General features: G+C 37.5%; 1 protein-coding gene across 1 annotated transcript in view; it reads right to left on the reverse strand.

Annotated features, from left to right (window-relative positions):
* The window catches only part of LOC115411129 (polycomb protein SCMH1-like), a 54,369-nt gene that overhangs the window by 12,193 nt on the left and 19,282 nt on the right, over window positions 1–22,894 (reverse strand). The window contains exons 7-10 of the mRNA XM_030123082.1: window positions 20,675–20,918; window positions 1,207–1,526; window positions 753–882; window positions 425–631 (exon numbers count right to left, since the gene is read on the reverse strand). Of these exons, the coding sequence (XP_029978942.1) occupies window positions 425–631; window positions 753–882; window positions 1,207–1,526; window positions 20,675–20,918 (901 nt within the window). The remainder of the gene's footprint in view (window positions 1–424; window positions 632–752; window positions 883–1,206; window positions 1,527–20,674; window positions 20,919–22,894) is intronic.

Genomic DNA, 22,894 nt, shown 5'->3' on the forward strand with positions numbered 1-22,894 from the left:
CTGCCACACTCGCTACAGCATGTCGTGTACATTCTCCAGAGCCTCAGTGATTCTCCTCTAATTCTCACACACATTGAACATTTGTAATTACTTTGGAACATTATAAAATTACCATCCCCCAGAATTTTTCATTTGAAATTTGTAGAATAAAACATTTTATGTCCAAAATAAATCTTATGAAGTATAATTTCTCCTGACCATGTAGTAACTCAGATATGGACATGTGTTTTTGGGACACCCTGTAGTGAGTGAAATTGCTAAATTAGACATAGTCATGTTTAGAAATGTATATTATATTTTCAGCATTGGGCTGTTTTTTCATATCTCAAAAAGGAGTATTTAGTAGATTGTAATTTAAAAAGCATTTTAAGTGAATTAATTTGCATTTTGCACCATATGTTTGTGTAGGTTTTCTGGTGGTTACCTCTGATGACCTCTCCTCCCGTGTGCGACTGACTCTGCAGAAACGACAGCAGCACTGAGGGCTGGTAGGTACAGTCCACACAGGCCTGAACAGCCTGTTGTAGCACTGCGTTTACTGGAGCTGGACCAAAGTGGTCTGGGAGCTGCTGCACTAGTTTTCGGTCAAGATGTGGTCCGTAGTTACCGTGTTTGTTCACATACACACACACTGGGAACGGAACAGGAAAACATGAGCAAAGATGAACACACCTGCATGTATACATTCACTTGGGGTAACTGTGGTGTCCAAAACTGTCTTTTGACTAAAGTGTAGATGTTTTCTAAATTACCTGTGCAGACTACATTTGAGCTGTTCTTATGGTTGCTGTCCGCTGAGACGTGGCTGGAGCTCAGTCTGGTCTCTGGAGGCGGAGCTGTAACTGATGAAGCCCCCAGGGATGGCACCACCCGAGGCTTCCTCTGAAGCACAAAACAAACAAACCCTCTCTCATTAACTGTCTATAATCTACAAAGGCTGTTTGTTAATGATTTATTAAAGGTGTGTTTTAACTTTCACTGCTGCATTGTGAACCTCCCCACCGTCCACAGAGCAGCTCCCAAAGCAGACTGTTTTCCTCTTCACAGTCACATACATAAACATACCCCCAGATTATTCCCCCTCGCAAACTGTCCATCTGTGACCTCCGTCTTTATCAGAATCATATTAGCCTTAATGCATAAAACATAAAATGACAGGATCAGTGGAGCACAGCATGACAGACTCTAACTCTTGTGACATCCTACCTTGCTCCCAGGCTTGGGTCCTCTCTTCCTGTGTGGTCTGGGGGCCAGTTGAGCTGCAGAGCTAGGTCTGGGAGGGCTCTGTGATGCTCCATTTACCGCTGCTGCTGCTGCTGCTGCTTCGGCTGCTGCTTTCAACAAAGCAATAGTCTGGGATTTGGGACGTCGACCTCGGACACCCTTGCGTACAGGGAGGGGTGGCAAGGGGTTAGGCAGTCGGTACGAGGTCTGCATGGAGGAGGAGGAGTTGGAAGAGGAGCGACGTGTTGCGAGTGAGTTTGAGGATGAAGAAACAGGAGCGAGGAGTGCACCAGGGAGGGTAACTGCAAAATTCAGACATGAAGAAGAAAGACAGCATGCCATTTAATTGGACACAAAAATGTGCGCATATATTAAAGTACATAAAGTAGTTTAATTATATAATTGTAATTACATTTGCCCTCAATTCATGCACAGTGGCTTCAAACAAAGACATGAAGAATTAACTTTGCTGTGGGTCCTTCTCTTACTATTAAATGTAAGTAATGGGTGTATATATATATATATATATATATATATATATATATATATATATATATATATATATATATATATATATGTATGTATGTAGTAATTATATCGAAATATGACATTTCAGCAAATCCCAGGGACTGAAGAAAGACAAAAAGTCAAAAGACTACACAGACAATGCAGAGCTTAGAGCTTGTGCAGGATTGTTTTGATTATCTGGTCCTCTGTTATAGGAAGGAGCTTCGTATTAACCCCCTCTGCACACTGAAGTCAAAGTCAAAAGCCTCTGGAGGCTTTATCTGAGCATACAGCAACACAACAACAACGCTGCTAGAATGAAATACGTTAACAACCTGACCACTGTTTAGTTTTTAGGGTCAATGCAAATACCAGAATTTTACATTTTTTAAATAATTCAGCAACATTTAATTAATGCATATTTCATGACAATCCTTTAAATTTTGCTATTAATGAGTTACCATGATTATAGAGTCATCCAGTAAAGATGTAATTTAAAGTGAATAATAACTATAATAACTTTATATACCAATATAAATATAATGAAACATTAGAGCATAAAAACTGAGGAAACAAAACAAAGGCTTGAATATCTTTAAAACTGTAAATATGTTAACTGTACATGATTTGTGTGCAGAAGCAATACTTGTGTTCAGCACTAAACAACAAAGGTTTAATATGTTGGATTCAGAAGTGCTTCTGAGCTTGTGTGGAGTTTGTGATAGAGTTTGTTTTGAGCTGGGATGTGCTGGCAGGAGCCGACTCTATTTCTAAACTACAGGCTGCTTATGTAGCTAGTTGAACTCTCAGGCAGTTATTGGATTTTTGCAGAAAAAAAAAAAAAAAAACACCCAAATGCTCAGCTTTCTAATCAGTGTGCAGGCTGTTCTCATGTGGACAACCAACATAAGTCTTCAGCTTTTAACTAATGTCAAAAAAACAACCAGCTCCATATGCAAAAAAGACGACAAAAACTTTCATTTAAACACAAAGTATGAACGCATCTTTGTATAACTGCCCTGAAATGGAGAATAAATAATGAAATAAAATAAATCATTAATGACAAATCTATCTGTTTGTATTATTATTTTGATTATTTTCCCTTTTTTCTGAAACAACAGCTACAGAACAGGTTTCATCATTTTTATACTGAAATTTCCTTATCAGTACATCTTTGGCACTGTCCTGTCATTTCTTGTTGCTTATTACTGTTCTATAAACTGATAGTAATACATGTTGAATTTGCACATCAGCCAAACTCATCATCACTGGTGAATACTTTTGCAGCCAGGTGATTCATGGTGGCCTAGAGGTGAACCAGGTTTCAATCTGAATGCAGACCTTTGCTAAATACCACACATCCCTTTAGTCCACTCATTTGTTACCATTTCTGTACTGTCCAATATCCAATTACTGAAACAATGCCATTTTAAAAATGATCTTAAAAAAGGCATCACCCACTCTGGGTCACCCATTGATTACATGTACCCGCTGACTAAATAAAAGCCTGACTTCACCCAGAAATGAAATATAAATCCACCCCACCGCCAAACAATGAATCTATTAACATAAAGAGAAAGTGAAAAAGACCATTGTTAGGAAGAAAAAAAATCACACAAAGCAATGGCACCGCCGCCCCTTTCTGTCTTCATTAGCGTGAGCGTGACTCTGTGATATGATCACATAATCATCATAGTGGATGTGTGTGTGTGAGAAAAGGGGGCAAATGTGAGAATTAAAGAATGAAAGAAAGAGAGGAAGAGAGAGAGTGATGATAAGCATCTCCTATTTCAATACAAAGCCACTCTGCTTGGTGAGAACAGAGGCCACAGAGTGCATGTCGAGGCTCTCGAGGGGCCGAGGCTTTCATTAGAGCCTCCTTGACTAAGGCCGTATGGAGCGACTATGGAGGGTTTACAGTATTCACTAAGGGGCCACACAGGGCACCCTGAAAGCCGCTTAATTGGCAAATGAGTGAAAGTGGGTGTAGAAAAGAGCAGTGTTTTGTTTCAGAGGGCAAGAACTCACTTACTCACCAGGAATGGTCACAAAAAAAGGAAAAAAGAAAAAAAAAAGAAAAAAGCAATACTAGCCCGTACATACGCACTGTGGCACGCTTATTCTCACGGAGCTAAAAGCCATAAGCCCTACAAAGGCAGATCAGAGTTGTGTTTGCAGGGTACCAGTCAGTATCAGCAGGTTTTAATTCACCAATTTAAATGTGAGTCGGAGAACTTCTCTGATCTTTACTTATGTCGTAGCTCTAATCCAGTCACATTATATGACAGGTATCAGGACGACGTGAACACCTCGACACAGGTTTCATGCACTGTATGTTACTTTATTACCAGATTTATTCAGAGGAAATCCCTTCATGCATGTTCCTGCTCTTTGATGGCTTATTCTGACAACATGGAAAAATTTCTTTAATGTACATTTCCCCTGAAAATACAGCTGAACATACTGAGCACCTCCATTTATCTGCACAAGAATTTTACAGAAAACAGTTTGTATTTATTATTTATCATATTTGTATTTCACAATGCCCATATCATGACTTTGTGATTAATGATACATTAGAGGACGGTGGTTAGTTTGAACACGACAAACTCAAACCAAATTAAAATCTACAAATCTACAGTTTTGGTCCCAAAGCTCTGGAATGACGTGCCTGAGGAAATCCTGTTGTCTGAGTCAGTGTCTATTTTAAGTCTGTTTTCAAGATGTACTTTTATTGGTTTTATCTGAGCTGCTTGTTTACTTCAATATTTATTTGACTTTTAAAACCTGTTATTCACATCCTTTGTATGTTATATCACATCATGCACTTTTTGTCATTGTTATAAAACAGTAATGTATAAAGCTAAAGGAGACCACGTTTTAGCCTTTTGTCTTCATCTTAAATGCAAAGGATATAGTTTCTGCTGCTATGGGACTCCGGATTAAAACACAAACAATAGACATCATTTGCCATCTTGAGGTACTGTGGAATCATGGGATTTGTTTTCACAACCACTGGCAATGAAAATGTATCTGATATAATTCAGCCAAACATTGTGTATTATGATATATTCACCTACTGGCAATATCAGCTAATGTAATATTAATACAAATTTAACTTTACTCCTCTGTAGCTTATGATGCCCTTGACACAAGGCCAAATAGAATGGACAATAACACGGAATAAAATTGTAATATTTTTAGAAATATTTCCACAATAAAATATATGTTTGACATTTTAACCTCCTAGTTCTGTTCATTTGATTACACTAATAAGGCCAGCAGAAGACCTAAGAAATACAAATAAATATAAAAAACATGACCCATAGTATAGCAGGAGGGTTGATACGGGACTAAACAATCTGAACATATTATACCCTTATAGAAGTTAATATGCTACAGTTTTACAGCTCTACACGCTATGCCATTCTACAGGGGTTTTTTTCCTCAGTTTCAGGACAATCACTGATTTCTATTCATTCATATACAGTATGGAAAAAATAACTAATGACTTAAATGTCAAAGGAAATTCAACAAAATTCTGTGATCCAGCTGCTTGGTTTGCATTATTCAAAAATATAGAGCTCAGGATTGACTACAGAAAATACTTGTTTAATAGACTAGGATCAATATTGATAGTTGAGATAAGGTCATGATTTACCAGAATTAAATTAAATATATATTCTCTTCTGTTGTATATTTAGCAATAATTACATTGAACATTTTTTGTTTGTTTGTTTGTTTTCATGTGGAAACACTGTGTTAATTGTAAATAGGGTTACGCAAAATAAGTCTTAGCTTCAGCCTAAATCCTTTCGGTGGTATTGTATATGGAACAATGGATATGTTGTTTTTGGTTTGTTGTTTAAAGTAACTAACAACCGAATAAACTACCACTACTACTACTACTATAAACAGTAAGACATAATGTAAAGTACATATAATGTGTAGTAAAACAGGGAGTAAAATCCAGAAAAATCACTTAAATATCTACTTCATACCATATGAATCTTAATGTACTAAAGTGGTCACTTCTATTAAAAAACCTAAATTCAGACAATTCATTAAAAGCTTACAAAATAAACAAAAATAAAGCAGGCCTGGCACAAAAAAACACAGCCATATGGTACTGATCATGACTATAGAATTCTAACTCGACCTACTGACCTGTTAGCCACCGCCAGAGGAAACGTATGTGCACGACACGAATGTTCAGTGTGTGTATGTACATGCATGAGAACAGTGTTTATGAGAAGTGTGTCGGCTGTCTGAGGGGTGGGGGTGGGGGTTCTTCGGAGCTGCCGCTCATCTAATTACACCCCCCTTTACCATGGCCCACCCTTGCATGCTGAGTACTAACATAGCCAGAGGTCTGTCCAGCCTCTCTCTCACACACACACACACACACACACACACACACACAGAGGGAGGACGTTGTGCTTTTGCGTGTATTTAAAGTAGATTCAGTGGACCATGTACATAGGTGGGTTTATGTTCTGACAGGAGTTGAAGTAACAGTAAAATAGTACAGTATAAATTTGGACTTTTCAGAGTGTCATACTGGAAGACAATCACATGTTTTACTGAGTTTTGCATTAATTCAACTGCACTAATAACATCCAAGTACCACAGATGCTGCATAACCCCAGAATACTGAAAACCCTCAACCACAGCCTTTCCCTGACGTTTGTGACATAAAACCTGATGCTCTACAAAAAAAAAACAAAAAAAAAACACTTTTTAATCCTCAAACTTCAGACTTATTCTCTGTTAAAGTGGCTACAAAAAATAAACTGCATAAAACTGAGCCAGCATGTTAAACAAAGACAACAGTGTGATCGTTTACACCTGATAGAGATGCAGCAACATCTGTGAGACTGACTACAACTTCCATGTTCTACTTCCCTTTTCTTAATGGATCAACAGCACAATAAACTAAACTCTACTTTGACTCTTAGTTTATGCACCAAAAAAAAAAAAAAAAAAAAATCATCAAATCTAAACACCAAACACAATCGTAGATCCTTACATGAGCTGACATTATGTAAAGTACTATTAGGAACCGTGCAATGTTTTTATTAAAACCACAGATTCTTCACTAGACAAGTTCAAGGGAAAGTGAAATTAACCTCACAGCTACAATAAGACAATAAGATGCTTCACATATACGGTATATGTGTCTATACTTGCCTCTATAATGATATAATTTAAGCATCCTTCAAAACACATTTACTTACATTAATACAGACTGAGGCATATAGTCAGTTTCTTTTTATGTGTGTAAAAAAAAAAAAAAGTACAGGGTAAACAAATCAAACTCACCAGGAAATTCCCAGAGAAAAGCAGAACTTCACGCCAGCTGTGGCTTTCAAAGTAAAACTAGGAGTGGTAGTATTAGTGTTGGAGGCAGCAGCAGCAGCAGCAGCAGCAGCAGCAGCAGCAGTAGTAGTAGTAGTAGTAGTAATAGTAGTAGTAATAGTAGTAGTAATAGTAGTAGTAACAGTAGTAGTAGTAATAGTAGTAGTAGTAGTGGCAGAAATGTCCGTAACAATAACAGTTCCTCAGTACAGTTGCTTCCTGGTTCTCTTTGAAACAACTCTCTCTTTAGCCTCAGTTGGTTTGTTTCCCTTGGGTTTTTTTTTTTCCTCTTCCAAGCTTTCTCTCAACTACTCTCACACTGTTTGCACGTCCATGTCTGTTTTCGGTGAGTCTATCTGCTGATTTCTCAGTTCTCTGCCCTCTTGTCTTTCTCCCGGCACTAGTCCACAACAAAGCCCACGCTGCTGCCGCTGGTTGAAGCCGCTGCAAATCCTCCCTCCCAATGAATGAGCAGGAGGAGGAGGAGGAGGAGGGGGAGGAGGAAGAGGAGGGGAGAGGGGTATGTTTGATTTGCATAGTAGCAGGGGAGGGGTTGAGGGAGGGAGGGAGGGAGGAAGGGAGGGAGGGAGGGAAGTAAGAGTGGGTGGGTGTGGTGTGGTGGTGGGTAGTGAGCTCTTTATTCATGTTATCTGTAGGGCATATCGACAGTCTACATCAGTCACCTGCTTCCCAAGGCTTGGGGGGATGGTGGGGGTTAACAGAGGGGCTCCTGGGATTGAAGGGGGGGGGAATGGGGTGAACGCCTGAGCGGGGTTTTTGGTACGACTGCGGGGGGGTGAAAGGTTAAACTGGATCAGAAGAGTCTTGATTGAAATGGGTGAACCAGGGCAAACTCCTGGAGTTGGCGAGCACACACACACACACACACACACACACACACACAGGGTTTTCCTTCACGGACACACACTTTCACAGCCCAGAAGGAGGTCCAGCCCTCCACGTAACCCTAGACTATTCACACATGCCCCGATGAAAGATGGCCAGGTCCAGAGTCAGGAAACAGTGGCATAGTCGGATATCACCCCGACTCTGCTCTGACTCTGGAACAATGCGGAGCAGAGAGGGGAAGCCTGGGAAAAGTCCCTTCAGCCAGAGACATCTTAATTTGCTTCTAAATGGACAAACAGCAAGGCTGTCATGCTCCAGATTTGGGCAAAGAAAACTCTATTTGCATCCCAGTGTTTGCATCAATCTCATCTTATCTCTTTACATCTTGATTATAGACTTGAAACTAATGATAATTTGAATCTGTCAATTACTCTGACAATGAAACTGAACATTTTGGCTTTTGTTTTACAGGAAAATGTTATACATTTAATTACCTTTTCAATCTGTCAGCAATCTAAAAGAAGAAAACCATATTAAAAAAAAAAAAAAAAACACTTAAAATCCTCACTTTTTGTGTCTTCACTTGAAACAAAATGATCAACACATTTGCAGTTTGTTTTTTTTTTCCAGAAGTGTAAGTTCCATAGTCTTTCCACTGTACATATTCTATTAAATTTCTATATTAAACGTGTGGAATTTAATTATCCAAAAGTATAACTTAACAGAGACATTATCTTGTGTACATGTCTCCATCTACTAAAATATCAGGCATTATAAATTCTTCATGCATTATTCAGAACGCATTATTTTGCATTTTGACCCCATTCACAAACAAAAAAACAAACAAAAAAAAGCAGAGACAAAGATGTATTACACAGAAAACTTGGAAATAATGTGCATGTTGCTGAATTCTTTCTTTGCACAAAGTGAATAATTAGATGTAACTTGGCAACATTGTGCAAAAAATCTTCAGTGGGGTCACAACAGGACTATGTTTATGAAAGCTAATTAGAAATTTTAAATGTGGTAGTAATTACAGACTCTGACTAGTCCTCTAACATACACAGCTAATTATTAGCTCATTAGCACTTCAACAAAGCCCTACTTATTCATTTTCCCTCATACAAACATGGTAACAGCCTGGTGATTTACATTATCCTTTCTTCATGCTTTTTTTTTTTTTCCTCTCCAAACTGCACACACTCAAAGAGTTAATCTGTGCTAAGTCTGTCTGCGAGCAAAGACCTGATGAGCTCTCAGGCTCCTGACAGCTCCTCTTATTTACCTGGATTAAAGTCATTTGTCGGCCAGGCAGTTGAACACAGGGGTACATCTGGAGCAGACATTAACATCTCTCCGGTATATCACACCATTGAAACTAGACGCAGGCTGTAAATTCGACTCGACTGCCTCCGGTCTGAGAACATGCATGGGACCCTTTGACAGATGTGAAACTACTGCCATCCATCAACAAAGTGGAGAAACCCCAAACAAGCACACACTCATGCACATATACGTCCCATTAATCAGCAAGGTTTTGGTGTGTGTTATTTAAAGCCTCATGCTTCCTGAACCAGTAGATGCCCAACAACGAGGCAACATGGCAAGAAATCAGTCAGTGGGGGCTGATCTAAGGCGCACCCTGCAAACACGATGAAGATTGATGCTAGTTTCACCTGCTGAACTTTAACAGACACCCAACCCCATGGTCATTTATCAGCGTGATTTTGACTGATGGTAAATGTCTAAATATTTGCAAAAAAAACCTAAACAGCTGAACCTGAGGACGAAGACACACCAACCCGACTGCCGATTGTCACCAGAAAAGGTATCCCGGCTGATCAGTCGGCTCTTGTATCCCCGACACAGTCAAAAAAGTGTGAAGAGCACACCAAATCTATTACCGACTTGAGCGTACATTCTGCACTTGAGTGAAACGTAAAACTGGAAATGACGAAACATCTCTCTAGACCGGTGTTGGGGTCGGGACCCCATGTGGGGTCGCCTGGAATTCAAATGAGGTTGCCTGAAATTTCTAGTAATTGATAAAAAAATTTAAAAAACTTACTAATAAAAAATGTATGGTGAGTTGAAAGAGACAATCACAATATATAAAAGACGTGACACACTGTGAAGCTGAAACTGCAGCACTGGGGTTCTGTTTATCTGTCAAATGTTCATTGTGGTCAGTTTCAGATGCTGCAGCTCTTTCATAATTCATAGTTTCAGTTCTTGTTTGTTCAGTATTAATTGTCCTCCTTGTAAATCACAGCTGGACTGACTGTACATATTCTGAGCCTTTGTGCAGTAATCTACACCTGGATTTACTGCCTCTGTCCATAATTATACACATTATATAGACTAAATGTGTCTAAAATTAATGTTTATTTGCAACATAGTATAGCAAACTATTGCATGATAAAAAACAAATTAATTTTAGCAAAAAAAAACTCTCTATTTTGAATGTCTGGGGTCACCACAAATGTGTGATGTTAAAATGGGGTCACGAACCAAAAAAGGTTGGAACCACTGCTCTAGACCAAAACACAGAGTTCGCTGTCGTCTTTCATTGTTGTCAGCAAAGAGTGTTGAGTAGACAAGAAGGGTTGGTGTTGCTGTACTTGTTGAACAGATGGCTAGCAATAAGTAGGTACTGGCGTTGTCAGCGCTCAGGCTTCTTCTAGTGGAAGAAGAAAGACGTCGCAGGCAAAAACTAAGGAGAAATCCCACTTCTCTTTTTTCTTTTGTTCAGACAAGGTATAGCTTTTTTTAGATGTTACCTGCTTGACAGTTTCGGCTGTGACTCCAGTCTTCCTCAGAAGCGTCATCCGACGTGCTGCTGACGCGTCATTTATCAGCTGGTCGGCTCGATGGACCAATCAGAGCAAATCATGCAACAAAACATACATCGGGGAAACAGGACGATCATTCAACATAAGGAAAAAAGAACACCAAAAAGAATGCGAAAAGGAGACAGCGGGGAGATTCACACAGACTCAAAAAGAAAATCAAACAGGAGAACCTAAAATCAGCCATCACGGACCACTGCAGGACACACAACCACATCATGGGCTGGGATAAGGGCACAATCAGAACATCTGAAACAAACAAACTCAAACGTTGGATCAAGGAGGCAATAGAGATCAGGAAGCAGGCGAGCGGCACCATCAACCAGGACGAGGGTGCGTACACCCTCTCTCACACCTGGGATTCCCTCCTCCAGAGACCACCCAAGGCGGAGGAGGCGTGGTCGGCTCGACGGGCTCTGATTGGTCCGTCGAGCTGACCAGCTGATAAATGACACGTCAGATGACGCTTCTGAGGTAGACTGGAGTCACAGTCGAAACTGTCAAGCAGGTAACATCTAAAAAAAGCTATACCTTGTCTGAACAAAAGAAAAAAGAGAAGTATAATTACATAAACAGAAGACAACATGAACGTCTTTAGCCTTAAGGAGAAATCACACTATGCTAACAACGCTAACAGTGCTCACTTCATGGAATGAATGAAGTCCACAGACAACACTGACTAGAACTTATTCAGATACAATATGAGCAGTGAATGGCCTATTATAGAAGACAATAACAGCATGAGGTACCTTGGCATAGCTAGATTCACATGTAAATTACTTGTTCACTGATTCACTAGTCAAGGAATATCCCTCCACCAATCAGATTGGTCCGACTGAATGACTGGTAGTGGGCGATTACACTGAACACACCGACCAGACTCATGTCACCGACCTCACCAGACTGCCAGACGACGTCTGACGGCCAAAAATCGGGTTGGTGTGTCTACGCCTTTAAACATTAAGCATCGTTATCAGTGTAAATCATATGATGACATAGTCTTGTAACCACTGAGCATAATTACCACATAATTACATGCTGATTGGTAATTAATAGTTCAGTGTTGCCTTCACGCTTTAGTTATATCAACCAAAGGTCCAATTTTCTCAGACACATACTGAGAATATCTTTTCTCAATGAAGTTCAAGTGCATATCATCCCAGGAAATTAAGAGAATAAAAACAGAATCAGTAAAAAATAATTATGACAAATGTATGACAGAATAATGCAAACACACCCACAGATTACAGCGGAGCACTTCATTAGCCTGACAAACTGGAGTTACAATGTTCAACTGGACAATTCCCAACTTAACTATGGCTTCTCTCTTACTTTCTCTTCTGCACTTCCTCTAAAATATTTGTATATTTTCAACAAATCGCTGAAAAACTATTTCCTTTGTTTCATCTCAGTTTAAGCACACAAAGTCACAAGGCAGGGGGAGGATAAATGACTTTACAGGATATTTTAATCGTTTCCAGGACATTTGAACTGTTTTTTCTCATTTTCTATTTGCTTTCCGTGACTGGAAAATTGGTCAGTCATTTTCCAGGTTTCCCAGGAACCCTGATAATGTTATACCTTCATAAGCCTCATAATTAAATTCACCCATGTAAAAGAAATGCTGCCATTTCATCATCAAACTCCATTTTTTTTATTTACAACTGTATCCAGAGGTGAAAACAGTACTTCTTGCTTTTATCACTTTGTCATTTTCTTTGACTCTGAAAGTTGCTTCTTTATGGTTCTCATCCTATCTAGTGACTTTCTGATGCTTTGATTAAAGGCCCTGTAGGATTAGTTTTCACCACCTTCGCAGACCGACAGTGACTCACTACTCCCTCTAGTGGTCACACAAATCCCCCAGCCCATCGGTATATATGTATATTCAGTTCATCTCTCTACAGTCTGATTTAGTGGCATCTGTCAAAACTGCAGGGCTCTTCATTCTACACACTCTCAAGATAATTTAAGGTCATTTTTTAATATTTGGAAGGAGAAATACTACATGTAGCTCCATTCATCTAATTAATACTTTATTAAAAATGAGATAACTGAACAGATAAGTAAAAGTAATACATATAAATATCTAAATAAAGAAATTTGGAACTGAACTTAAAAAAATCTAGATCTATGGGCTGATTTATTATCTATGGCTAATTTATATTAGCCATGAATAGTTCATATAATGTCAAAATGTCAGTTATGCAAGACTGAAAAATGAAAAAATAGAGTCCTGACTATACTCAAAGATGGCTGGATGTGTTGATTCTCAATAAACACTTTAATGTGGAAGCAAAACTAAACTGTCACAATGTTAACAGTGGAACAGAAACCAAGGTTATTATCATTAACAAAAACTGACAAAATGATGAAAACTACAATTGAAAAAACATTTTAGTTAACTGAAATAAATAAAAGCTATAATTAAAAAAAAAAGAACTATAACTAATTGAAACCGTATTGTGTGCTTGCAAAACTAACTAAAACGTATAAAAATTATGGATAAAATTCCCTTTGTTTTCATCTTTGTCAAAGTCGGATGGATATGATATCAATATATTTCATTCGAACAATTTTAGCTGGCGGCACCATACGGTGCTTCACAGTCTGTCACTTCTCATCACTTGTCATTTAGAATCAGCTTCTCATCCCCACTCTACCTGGAAACATGGAGACTAAAGTTGGGAGAAAGCAGCAGAGTCCTGTCTGGGATTTATTTGAATACGACGACGAAGAAGGTAAAATATATGAAAAAATCAAAACTAAACTAAAACTAAGCATTTAGAAGAAAAAGAAAACTAATAAAAACTAGCAAACCTGCTCTAAAAACTAATTAAAACTAACTGAATTAGAGAAAAAAAAGTCAAAACTAAATAAAACTAAACTATAATGAAAAATCCAAAACTATTCTAACCTTGACAGAAACATGAATCTTGTATGACTGAACTTGAACCAAGCTGTGAGTGAGTTTGTATATATAGAGCTTCACCTGCTGTTGTTTTTACTGAGAGATATTTAGTGCTTTTAAAAGATAAAAAAAAAGTTAATTTCACAAAATTACTTTCAAGTGAAAAAAGTTTCTGCAGTGATTATTACTGTAAAAATGGTCAATCACAAGTATAATGCTGTAAATATAAGACGATCCATTCATTTTAAAGTTAATATTCTAGTTTTTGGTGATATTTTCGACTATAAAAACAGGCAGTGAATCTGAGAAGCCTTGAACAAAGCCTTGTTGATCAAAAATTAGCCTGAAACTGGAATAAATGACGCCTAGAACCAGGAATGATTAAGGGAGGGGGGAGAGAATGGAGAGAACTATAGACCCCTGTAGATGATTAACTGCCCCACACACAGACGCACACTGAAAGCAAACTTAGCCTTCTGATATGAGGGGCCGTACGCAACATTATTCAGAAGTACCATTCAGACGCATACATATGAAAACACACATACACATATGAAATGCATTCACGCATACATGTGGAAACGCACACACATATGAAAATGTAAACATACACATATGAAATGCATTCACACAGTCCCTCATATTCTAATACCAGTCACACCTGCATTTACTTCTGCTTCCCTCTTGTGGTGAAATGTAGGTACTACACTTTAAATACTGGATGAAGCACCAGTCTGTCATCAGAAATCAGACATTAGTGGATAAGCTCACATTTACTTAAACCTTACACATGAGCATCTTCTGCGTGTCACTATGACCTCCTGCATCTGAACCTTTAATGGTGTGAACATGAACAGTCATGACACAGAATACGACACAAAAAAACAAACTGATGATCTACTGGTTTGCAAATAACACACACCGTCACTACTACTCATATGTGTATAAAACTACATTTGAAGCATGAGATAATTATTGTTTGAATAAATTCACATGGCCTTCACTTTGATTCCAATTTACTTTATCAACCGAGTAGATTGAATATATTGTACATAACTAGACGTTGTATTTGTTTCATTTGTTGTGTATGAAAGCAAGTGTGTATTTATCATTATTTCAAAAGCATCTGAAAAGGACTCTAATTCATGAAAAAAAACGTAAGGCTGTATATCATGTGATTTGTATTTGAATATTTGTATTTTTATTGTTTTTACTTTAGTTTATTTCAGTTATATCATATTTTTAATTCTTTTTTGTTTGTTTTTTTATGTATTGTTTATTTCCGGGGAGGTATTCACATAAGTCTTTTTTGGCTTCTCTCCTCTCCTGCACAATGATGTTACTTGTTTGAATGTTACTGTTTTTTTTTTCTTTTTCTCTTACTGTTTTATGATGTGCAAATAAATGAAATAAAAATAAAAAATAAAATATCTGTTCATTGTTGTAACAATGTATTTTGCTGTTTTCCAGGCTAAGGAAATGTTTAATCTCAATGTCGGTTCCATCTGGTTAAATAAAGGATATAACTGTGCAAAAGTCCTGGGCCAACATTAGGTTTGTTGGTTTAGTGAAGTTCTACTGATCACATATATGCATTTCTCAGTATTAATAGTATTAGAATTAGTGTGTTGATAGATAATGATGCGTCTAGATAATAATAATGGATTAGATTTCTATAGTGACTTTTATAACCTACTGCCCCTCCGACCACCACCGAACATCCATACGCATGCATACACCAGTGTGAGTGGCACTGGAGGCAAAGAGGGTGAAGTGTCTTGCCCAAGGACACAACTAGGCTAGGACTGACTAGGACAGAGCGGGATTCGAACCACCAACCCTTCGGTTACTGGACAACCCGCTCTGTTTCGCTAGTCTCTTCCTCGTCCAAAAATACATGAGTATGCCAAACTACAGCAGTCAGCTCTTTCTGGATTTTGTGTGATGCCCAAGACACACCGACAGAGTCCACTTCCCTTTTATAATATACATTAGTATTCTCTGTAGTAGGGCTGCACGATTTTGGCAAAAAAAAAAAAAAAAAAATCCTGATATTTTCCTCTAAAATTCGATTTTCGATCTCGATTTAAATTTTTGGGTAAAACTACAAAAGAAAACAGAAGTCAGTATGTCGTTTTCGTGAGCAGCCCATAATGCCAGGCACTGCTCCGACCTCAAATCTGTGATGGTGATGAACCCACAGAAGTTTTTTTTTTTTGTTTTTTTTTCATTAAATCTTTAAAATGAAGTAGAGTACACAAACAATGTATATAACAAGAAAATAACATAAGTTTGCCAGGGGGAATAAACTACAATACAATGTCCAATTCAGAGCAAATACTGATGGTTTTTAGAGCCTTTTTGGTTCCAGATTTATCAAACAGCTTTAATTAAAATTCAACATATTTCAAAAAATAAATAATATTTGGTTTTGTGTTACAGAACTTATATTTGTGAATGAAAATTTTAGCAAGAGGACTAAACTGAGTATACTTTTTGTTTTCTTTTTGGGGTATCTGGGCTCACAGAAGTGATACCAGTGTAAGTCAGTGACAGGCATCAGTCGTGCATGCGTGGACCACGTTAATATGAGTGATCCACATGTGGTTCTATTTAACCCTTTCATGGATACTGGTCATTACAGTGGACAGTTATTTTACATCTGTTCTCTTGTATATTCATGGGTTATGTTGTTTTAGTTCCATATCAGACGACACACTGGGCGCTCATGCACCATCCCATACACTGTAATTCATACCATTAATGTGTGTGACAGACTGCAGTGCGACGAATAAGAGTGAATGGTTGAATGTGAATGAATATTTTATGTAGATGGAGTTATAGAAATGCATTTTTTACTGTTTTTTTAATGTTTTAGTTTTTATTAATGTCTGTGTTTTAATGAGAACATCAGCCTGTTCAGGGACTACAGGTGGAAATGAGCACTAGTGCTAGAACCTGGAACACTACATCTCTCCTTTTTAAGGTTAATGTACATTTTGCATTGTCCTTGTCTAAATAAATAAATAAAATGAAAAAAAAAAAAAAAAACGTTGCTGTTCTTGATAAACCTGATCTGCAGTAATATGTTTTAGTGTAAATCAATTGCTAATTGTTATTAGACTGTAATTAACAGTTTTCTTAATCAAAAAGTTTATAATTATTATCATTATTATTATTATTATTATTTTTTGCATATTATCTCCATGAATTGAGTAACAACTAGTATTAGAGTATGATCAAATGTGATAAAATGGAATTAGTGGCTTTAAAAATGTTTTTATTTCATGGTTTTCACATAGTTTATCACTTTCTGATAATACGTTTTAAATACATGTTTCTTTGTTTCAAAAATCAAATGCATAGTGTCCAGCTGAGTGGACAGTTTTGTAACTCCATAAAAAATAGGTTCATTAAAAAAAATTCAATTGCGTTGTTTTTTTCATGCCTAAAGAGGAAAAAAAACTCAAGAAAAAAATCTGGACTAAGGTCCTCATAATTCATGCATGAAAGGGTTAAACTGGAGGATCTGTGCGTGGAAGAGAACGACCCAGGACACACTGGAGGGATTCTATGTGTGGAGCTGGTGGATGTGTGTGGGCAGGGGGCTGTGTGGGCTCCTCTGCTGAGGCTGCTGACCCCGCGACCTGGACCCAGATCGGAAGAAGACAGTACTGTACGGATCCAGGACAACGGAAGATGAGTGATCCCCATGCACTTATATTTCAGTTGTGGGATCTGTGCGTGAAGCCACGGCTCACATTGCTATAAGTACTGTGGGCTCATGAACAGATTTAACGTCCGTGGTCATTACACGGACTTCTGTGAAAGACCGCTGTCACTGATAGAGCCTATGGTGGCCCGTAAGCGCGCGGCCCAGAGGCACGAGAAAGATGAAATCAATTTTACGATTTCCCTTTTTTAAAAATCATCCTAATTAAAAAATCCAATTTCGATTTTAAAATCGATTAATCGTGCAGCCCTACTCAGTATTAATTTGATTTTGATTCGATTTAGTGATTTATTCCGAACATGCAATGAAATTTAACATATATGCACTTGCAAAACATACATAATAATACCAATATCAAGAATCATAACAATCTTAGTCAGAAGGAAAGCACAATAATTCCATTTACACGCCCGAAAAGGGGTGGGAAGAAGTATAACTTATTTAATCCCACCCCCTCTCTCTACAATATTATTAATAGTATACAGGGTGGGGAAGCAAAATTTACAATGAATATTTAGTTGTTTTTTCTCAGCAGACACTACGTCAATTGTTTTGAAACCAAACATATACTGATGTCATAATCATACCTAACACTATTATCCATACCTTTTCAGAAACTTTTGCCCATATGAGTAATCAGGAAAGCAAACGTCAAAGAGTGTGTGATTTGCTGAATGCACTCGTCACACCAAAGGAGATTTCAAAAATAGTTGGAGTGTCCATAAAGACTGTTTATAATGGAAAGAAGAGAATGACTATGAGCAAAACTATTACCAGAAAGTCTGGAAGATACTATTAAAGAAGAATGGGAGAAGTGGTCACACGAATATTTGAGGAACACTTGCGCAAGTTTCAGGAAGCGTGTGAAGGCAATTATTGAGAAAGAAGGAGGACACATAGAATAAAAACATTTTCTATTATGGACATTTTCTTGTGGCAAATAAATTCTCATGACTTTCAATAAATTAATTGGTCATACACTGTCTTTCAATCCCTGCCTCAAAATATTGTAAATTTTGCTTCCCCACCCTGTATGTCCCTCTTCCTTTTACATTACTCTTCTATATTTATATATCTATTCACACACACACAAACACACATACACACACACTCATTCATCCATATACACACATATATGTTTATACATATACACACATACAAACACACATATGATATTTTACCAGTGCCTTTCTTAGTTGTGCTGGCAAATAAATAAACAAATAATAACTAAGTCAAGGAAAGAAATATCTACATAAACAACAGTGAATATATGGTGAGTTAATAACCCTCATCCCTGTATCTTGTGAAAAGCATGTTCTTCTAAGTGTTTTTGAATCGTCTTCTGTTTGAACATTCCTTGTGTTCCTCCCTCAGTCTATTCCATCCTCTAACACCACACACACATATGCTCAAACTTTTCCTGGTAGTGCACACCCTCTGAATTTTGAAATTAAATCTACCCCTTAAATTCTAACTCCCTTCCCTTTCAGTGAATAATTTCTGTATGTTTCCTGGTAGTTGATGATTTTTGGCTTTGAATATGATTTGTGTTGTTTGTAGTTCTATGATGTCTGAGTTTTAGTCACTTTGACTGTAAAAATAATGCATTTGTGTCATCTGTGGAACCTGCCTTATGAATGATCCTTACTGCCTTTTTTGTAGAATGATTAGTGGATGGTTTATACTGTTGTAGTTATTGCCTCAAACCTCTGCACAGTAACTTATATATGGTAGAACTACGGAACAGTAGAGAATGTGGAGTGACTTGTGATCCAGAACCTGTTTTGCTTTATTTAATACTACTATGCTTCTTGAAAATTTCCAATCTGAATATATGTGAAAAACAAAAGCTTCAGAGGAAAAAACAGCTTCTATAAATAAAAGTGTTTGTATTTACTGTGACGCCCCCTTTGCACTTAACATGTCTTTAAACTTTTTATTCACACAATATGAGATTTATTGCATTAATTTTCTGATGTTTTATACCAGGTTTCCTTCACATATTGCATATCAGATATTTCTGTTTGTGCTGCTTCCTTTCATGGGGTCAGGGGTCACATTAAGTAGTGACTTTAATGTTAAGAACCCATTTACTTCAGTTTTTGTGCATCTTTTGAGGCTGTGTACATGTTTTGTGTATTTTCTTGTTATATCTGAAGAAAAGAGAATGAGAAAAAAATACGCTTGATCATTTCAACCCTGCAAAAACAACAAGGCTAAAGGCGGACTAAGGGTGTATTCACACCTGAAAAGTCCTTTGGTCCGCTTATTTAACTCAGATCAAATGCGGACTTTATTTTTTTCATTTGGGTCGGATCGCGTTCACATTGCACTTTTTGCTAGTGGAACCAAAATGCGTGAACAGAAGCACGCATGTGACAAACTGCGCTGGCATTGGACAGAAAAGTCGGGGGCGGGGTGAACCAGAGACGGCTGGTGTTGATGAAAATAGACGTGGTGCTCCTACATCGGCGCAATATGTCAGCCATGCTTCTGTCAGCCTGTCCCAGGGCAGCTGTAGCTACAGATGTAGTTTACCACCACCAGAGTGTGAATGTGAGAGTGAATGAATAATGGGTTAATAATGTAAAGCGCTTTGGGTGTCTAGAAAAGCGCTATATAAATCCAATCCATTATTATTACACACAGTTATCATTTTCGGAATATAAATTGTATTTTTACAGACACAAATTTACAAAAATAATGTTAACACTCAAGAAAAGCTCAGTCGGAGCCAGTTTCAAAATACGGGCATCTGACCAAATGTCAGTGGCCCATTCAGCCTCCTCATTGCTCCTCGTCTCAGCTCATGTCTGCTGCTGTCAGCTCTGAACACCCGTAAACCTCTGCTACTTCCAGTGGCTACAGTGGCTCATCAAGCACAAAAAGGCGCAAGATTCCTTGGTTTGGTTCGGTTCAAGGTCGGTTCTATTCACACCAGAAGTGAACCGGCCCAGAGTCTGTTTGGAAGAGGATCGAGACCACCTAGAAGAGGTGGTCTGGGTCCGCTTGTTTGGTTTGAATCAGAGTTCGCATGTTTGTATTCACACCTAAAAAAAAGTCCAGATTTTCTGAGGAAACGAACTCTGGTCTGTTTTAAACGGACCAAACGTGGTAGGTGTGAATACACCCTAAGACTTTTACACGGTACTGTATAAATAAATAAAAACAATAATAGTAATAAACCTGTGCTTGCGTGGATGTAAATTCCTAATGCCAGTTCTAAGTGACAGCATCACTCACAGAAGTTTCCTGGCGGCTGCAGGCTGTGTTTTGTCAGGACACACCAACCAACAGGGAAGATGTCTCTGGAGTCGAAGGGACACCAGTAATCAAACGCACCCCTCCAGCCGTCGAACATGACGAAGATCTCCTGACCTCTGACCTCCCCCACTGTGGCCGGGCAAATCAGGTACGGGTTCTTCCTGTCCACGGCCTCCAGCTTCATACCAGCCTGGAAGTAGTTTTTAGGAGGACTGGCTGGTTCCTAAACACACACACAGATATTTACTATGTCAATAAATACACGTTTTACTTAAAAGATCAACAGCTACATGAACCTCACATACTTCCTGAAATGTCACTGTATGATTCTGCGTCATCTTTTCCGATTTTAAATGTAGAGAAAAACCCAGACTTCAGTGATTCCGTAAACACATTTTCCACGGCTCTTAAATTTTTTAGAAACGTAAAAACTGTAATGGAGACAGTAGTGACAGCAATCCCTTTTTGTTTTAAGACACTTAACTTGGGTTTGAGACCTGATATTGGTAGAGTTATAGACAAGGAAATGAATGAAATTAAAAGTCATTCAATCGAGGACTGGATTAATGGGATTTATGAAGTGTTTGTTATGAAGATTAGAATAAAAAGAGTTTAAAAACCACTGGATTGATCCTGTATAATCATTAGGATCTGACTTGAGGAAAATAAACTTCCATAGCGTTTTTGTGGTGTTTTCTTTTTCTATTTCAGCGGACGTATTAGCAGTCAACCCCCTCCCCCCAAACCTCCTCCCACCCACTGGAATTGTGTTGAAGTTTGTATACATGTGTATGTTACAAATATGTTGTTATTATTATTATTATTATTATTATTATTATTATTATTATTATCATTATTATTATTATTATCATCATCATTATTATTATTATCATCATTATTTTATCATTATTATTATTATTATTATTATTCACTTTTCTATTGTTCACTCTTCATTTACCCTTCGTTTACATTTCTTAATCTTAAAACTTATTGATTTTGACCGTCTTAATATGTGGAAGATACACCAAACACCCACTAGTTTGCAGATCTGGAGGGAGTTATCCTGGAAAAATCTGGTGTGTTTCTTTATAACACCAAAGAAGAAAAGTAAGCAATTAAACAGACAGTATAAATGTTGGAGGGAATGTGGAGAATTTGATGTCGATCACACACATCTTTTGGAAATGTGATAAAATAACTGTGTTTTGGGTGATGATGTGTGGAGTACTACAACAAATCATGGGGTATGAGATTCCAATGTGCTGTGATGTACTGAATTTGTGTAACTTCTCTGATGGAAATGTAGTGGGAAACGACATATAATTGGTAAATATACTTTTAGTGGCTTGCAAAAAAGCTATTACAAGGAACTGGGGAAAGACAGAACTACCAACAAAGGACCAATGGATCACAATTACTAAAGGAATATATACAAGGGAAAAAATAACTCACAAACTGCAACTACAAGAAGCACAAATGGACAAAAATGAAATAAATGGACTGATTACAGAACCCAGACTGAATAATGTGAATGTCATGTAATGTACCCAAGCAAGTTTTGTTTGTTCCTTTTTGTTGTTTTTGCTGATTATGTGTTTATAAAGTTTCAATAAAAACTTAAGTGAAAGAAAAAAAAAAACCTTATTCATCTTCTTTTACATTTTTATTTGTGTATTTGCTCATTTGGTCTTTATTTGTACGTTTTTATTATTATTTAAATCCATGTAGATTTGATGTTATTTTAAATATTATGTGCTAAAATGGAACATGATGGAAAACTCCTCTGTCTGTGCACCACCACAGTGGATTACAAAGGAAACAATCAAGATGTGATTTCAGTGAGAACTTTTGGCTTTAATTCAAGGTGTTTAACACAAATATTTCTTTAACCCTTTCATGCATGAATTATGAGAACCTTAATGGGTTAAAACACAGTCATGTCCCATCAGAGAGCAAACTTTAATTGACTGCCATTCTAATGTTTATTTCAATATAAAGTAGCTCCTTGTTTTGGATAATCCCTTATGGTGCAACTAAAGAAAAAATGAATTTAAAAGTAAAAATATGGGTCAAATTGTCTCTAAAATGTCCCGTCAGAGAGATTTTGATTACCGTGTTTTGACCCTAATCAAGTTATTTTTCCTGAGTGTTTTTATTCCTCTTTAGGCATGAAAAAAAACAATGCGATTGATTTTTTTT

Source organism: Sphaeramia orbicularis, chromosome 3, assembly GCF_902148855.1.
Source record: "Sphaeramia orbicularis chromosome 3, fSphaOr1.1, whole genome shotgun sequence".
NCBI classification, from domain to species: Eukaryota; Metazoa; Chordata; class Actinopteri; order Kurtiformes; family Apogonidae; genus Sphaeramia; species Sphaeramia orbicularis.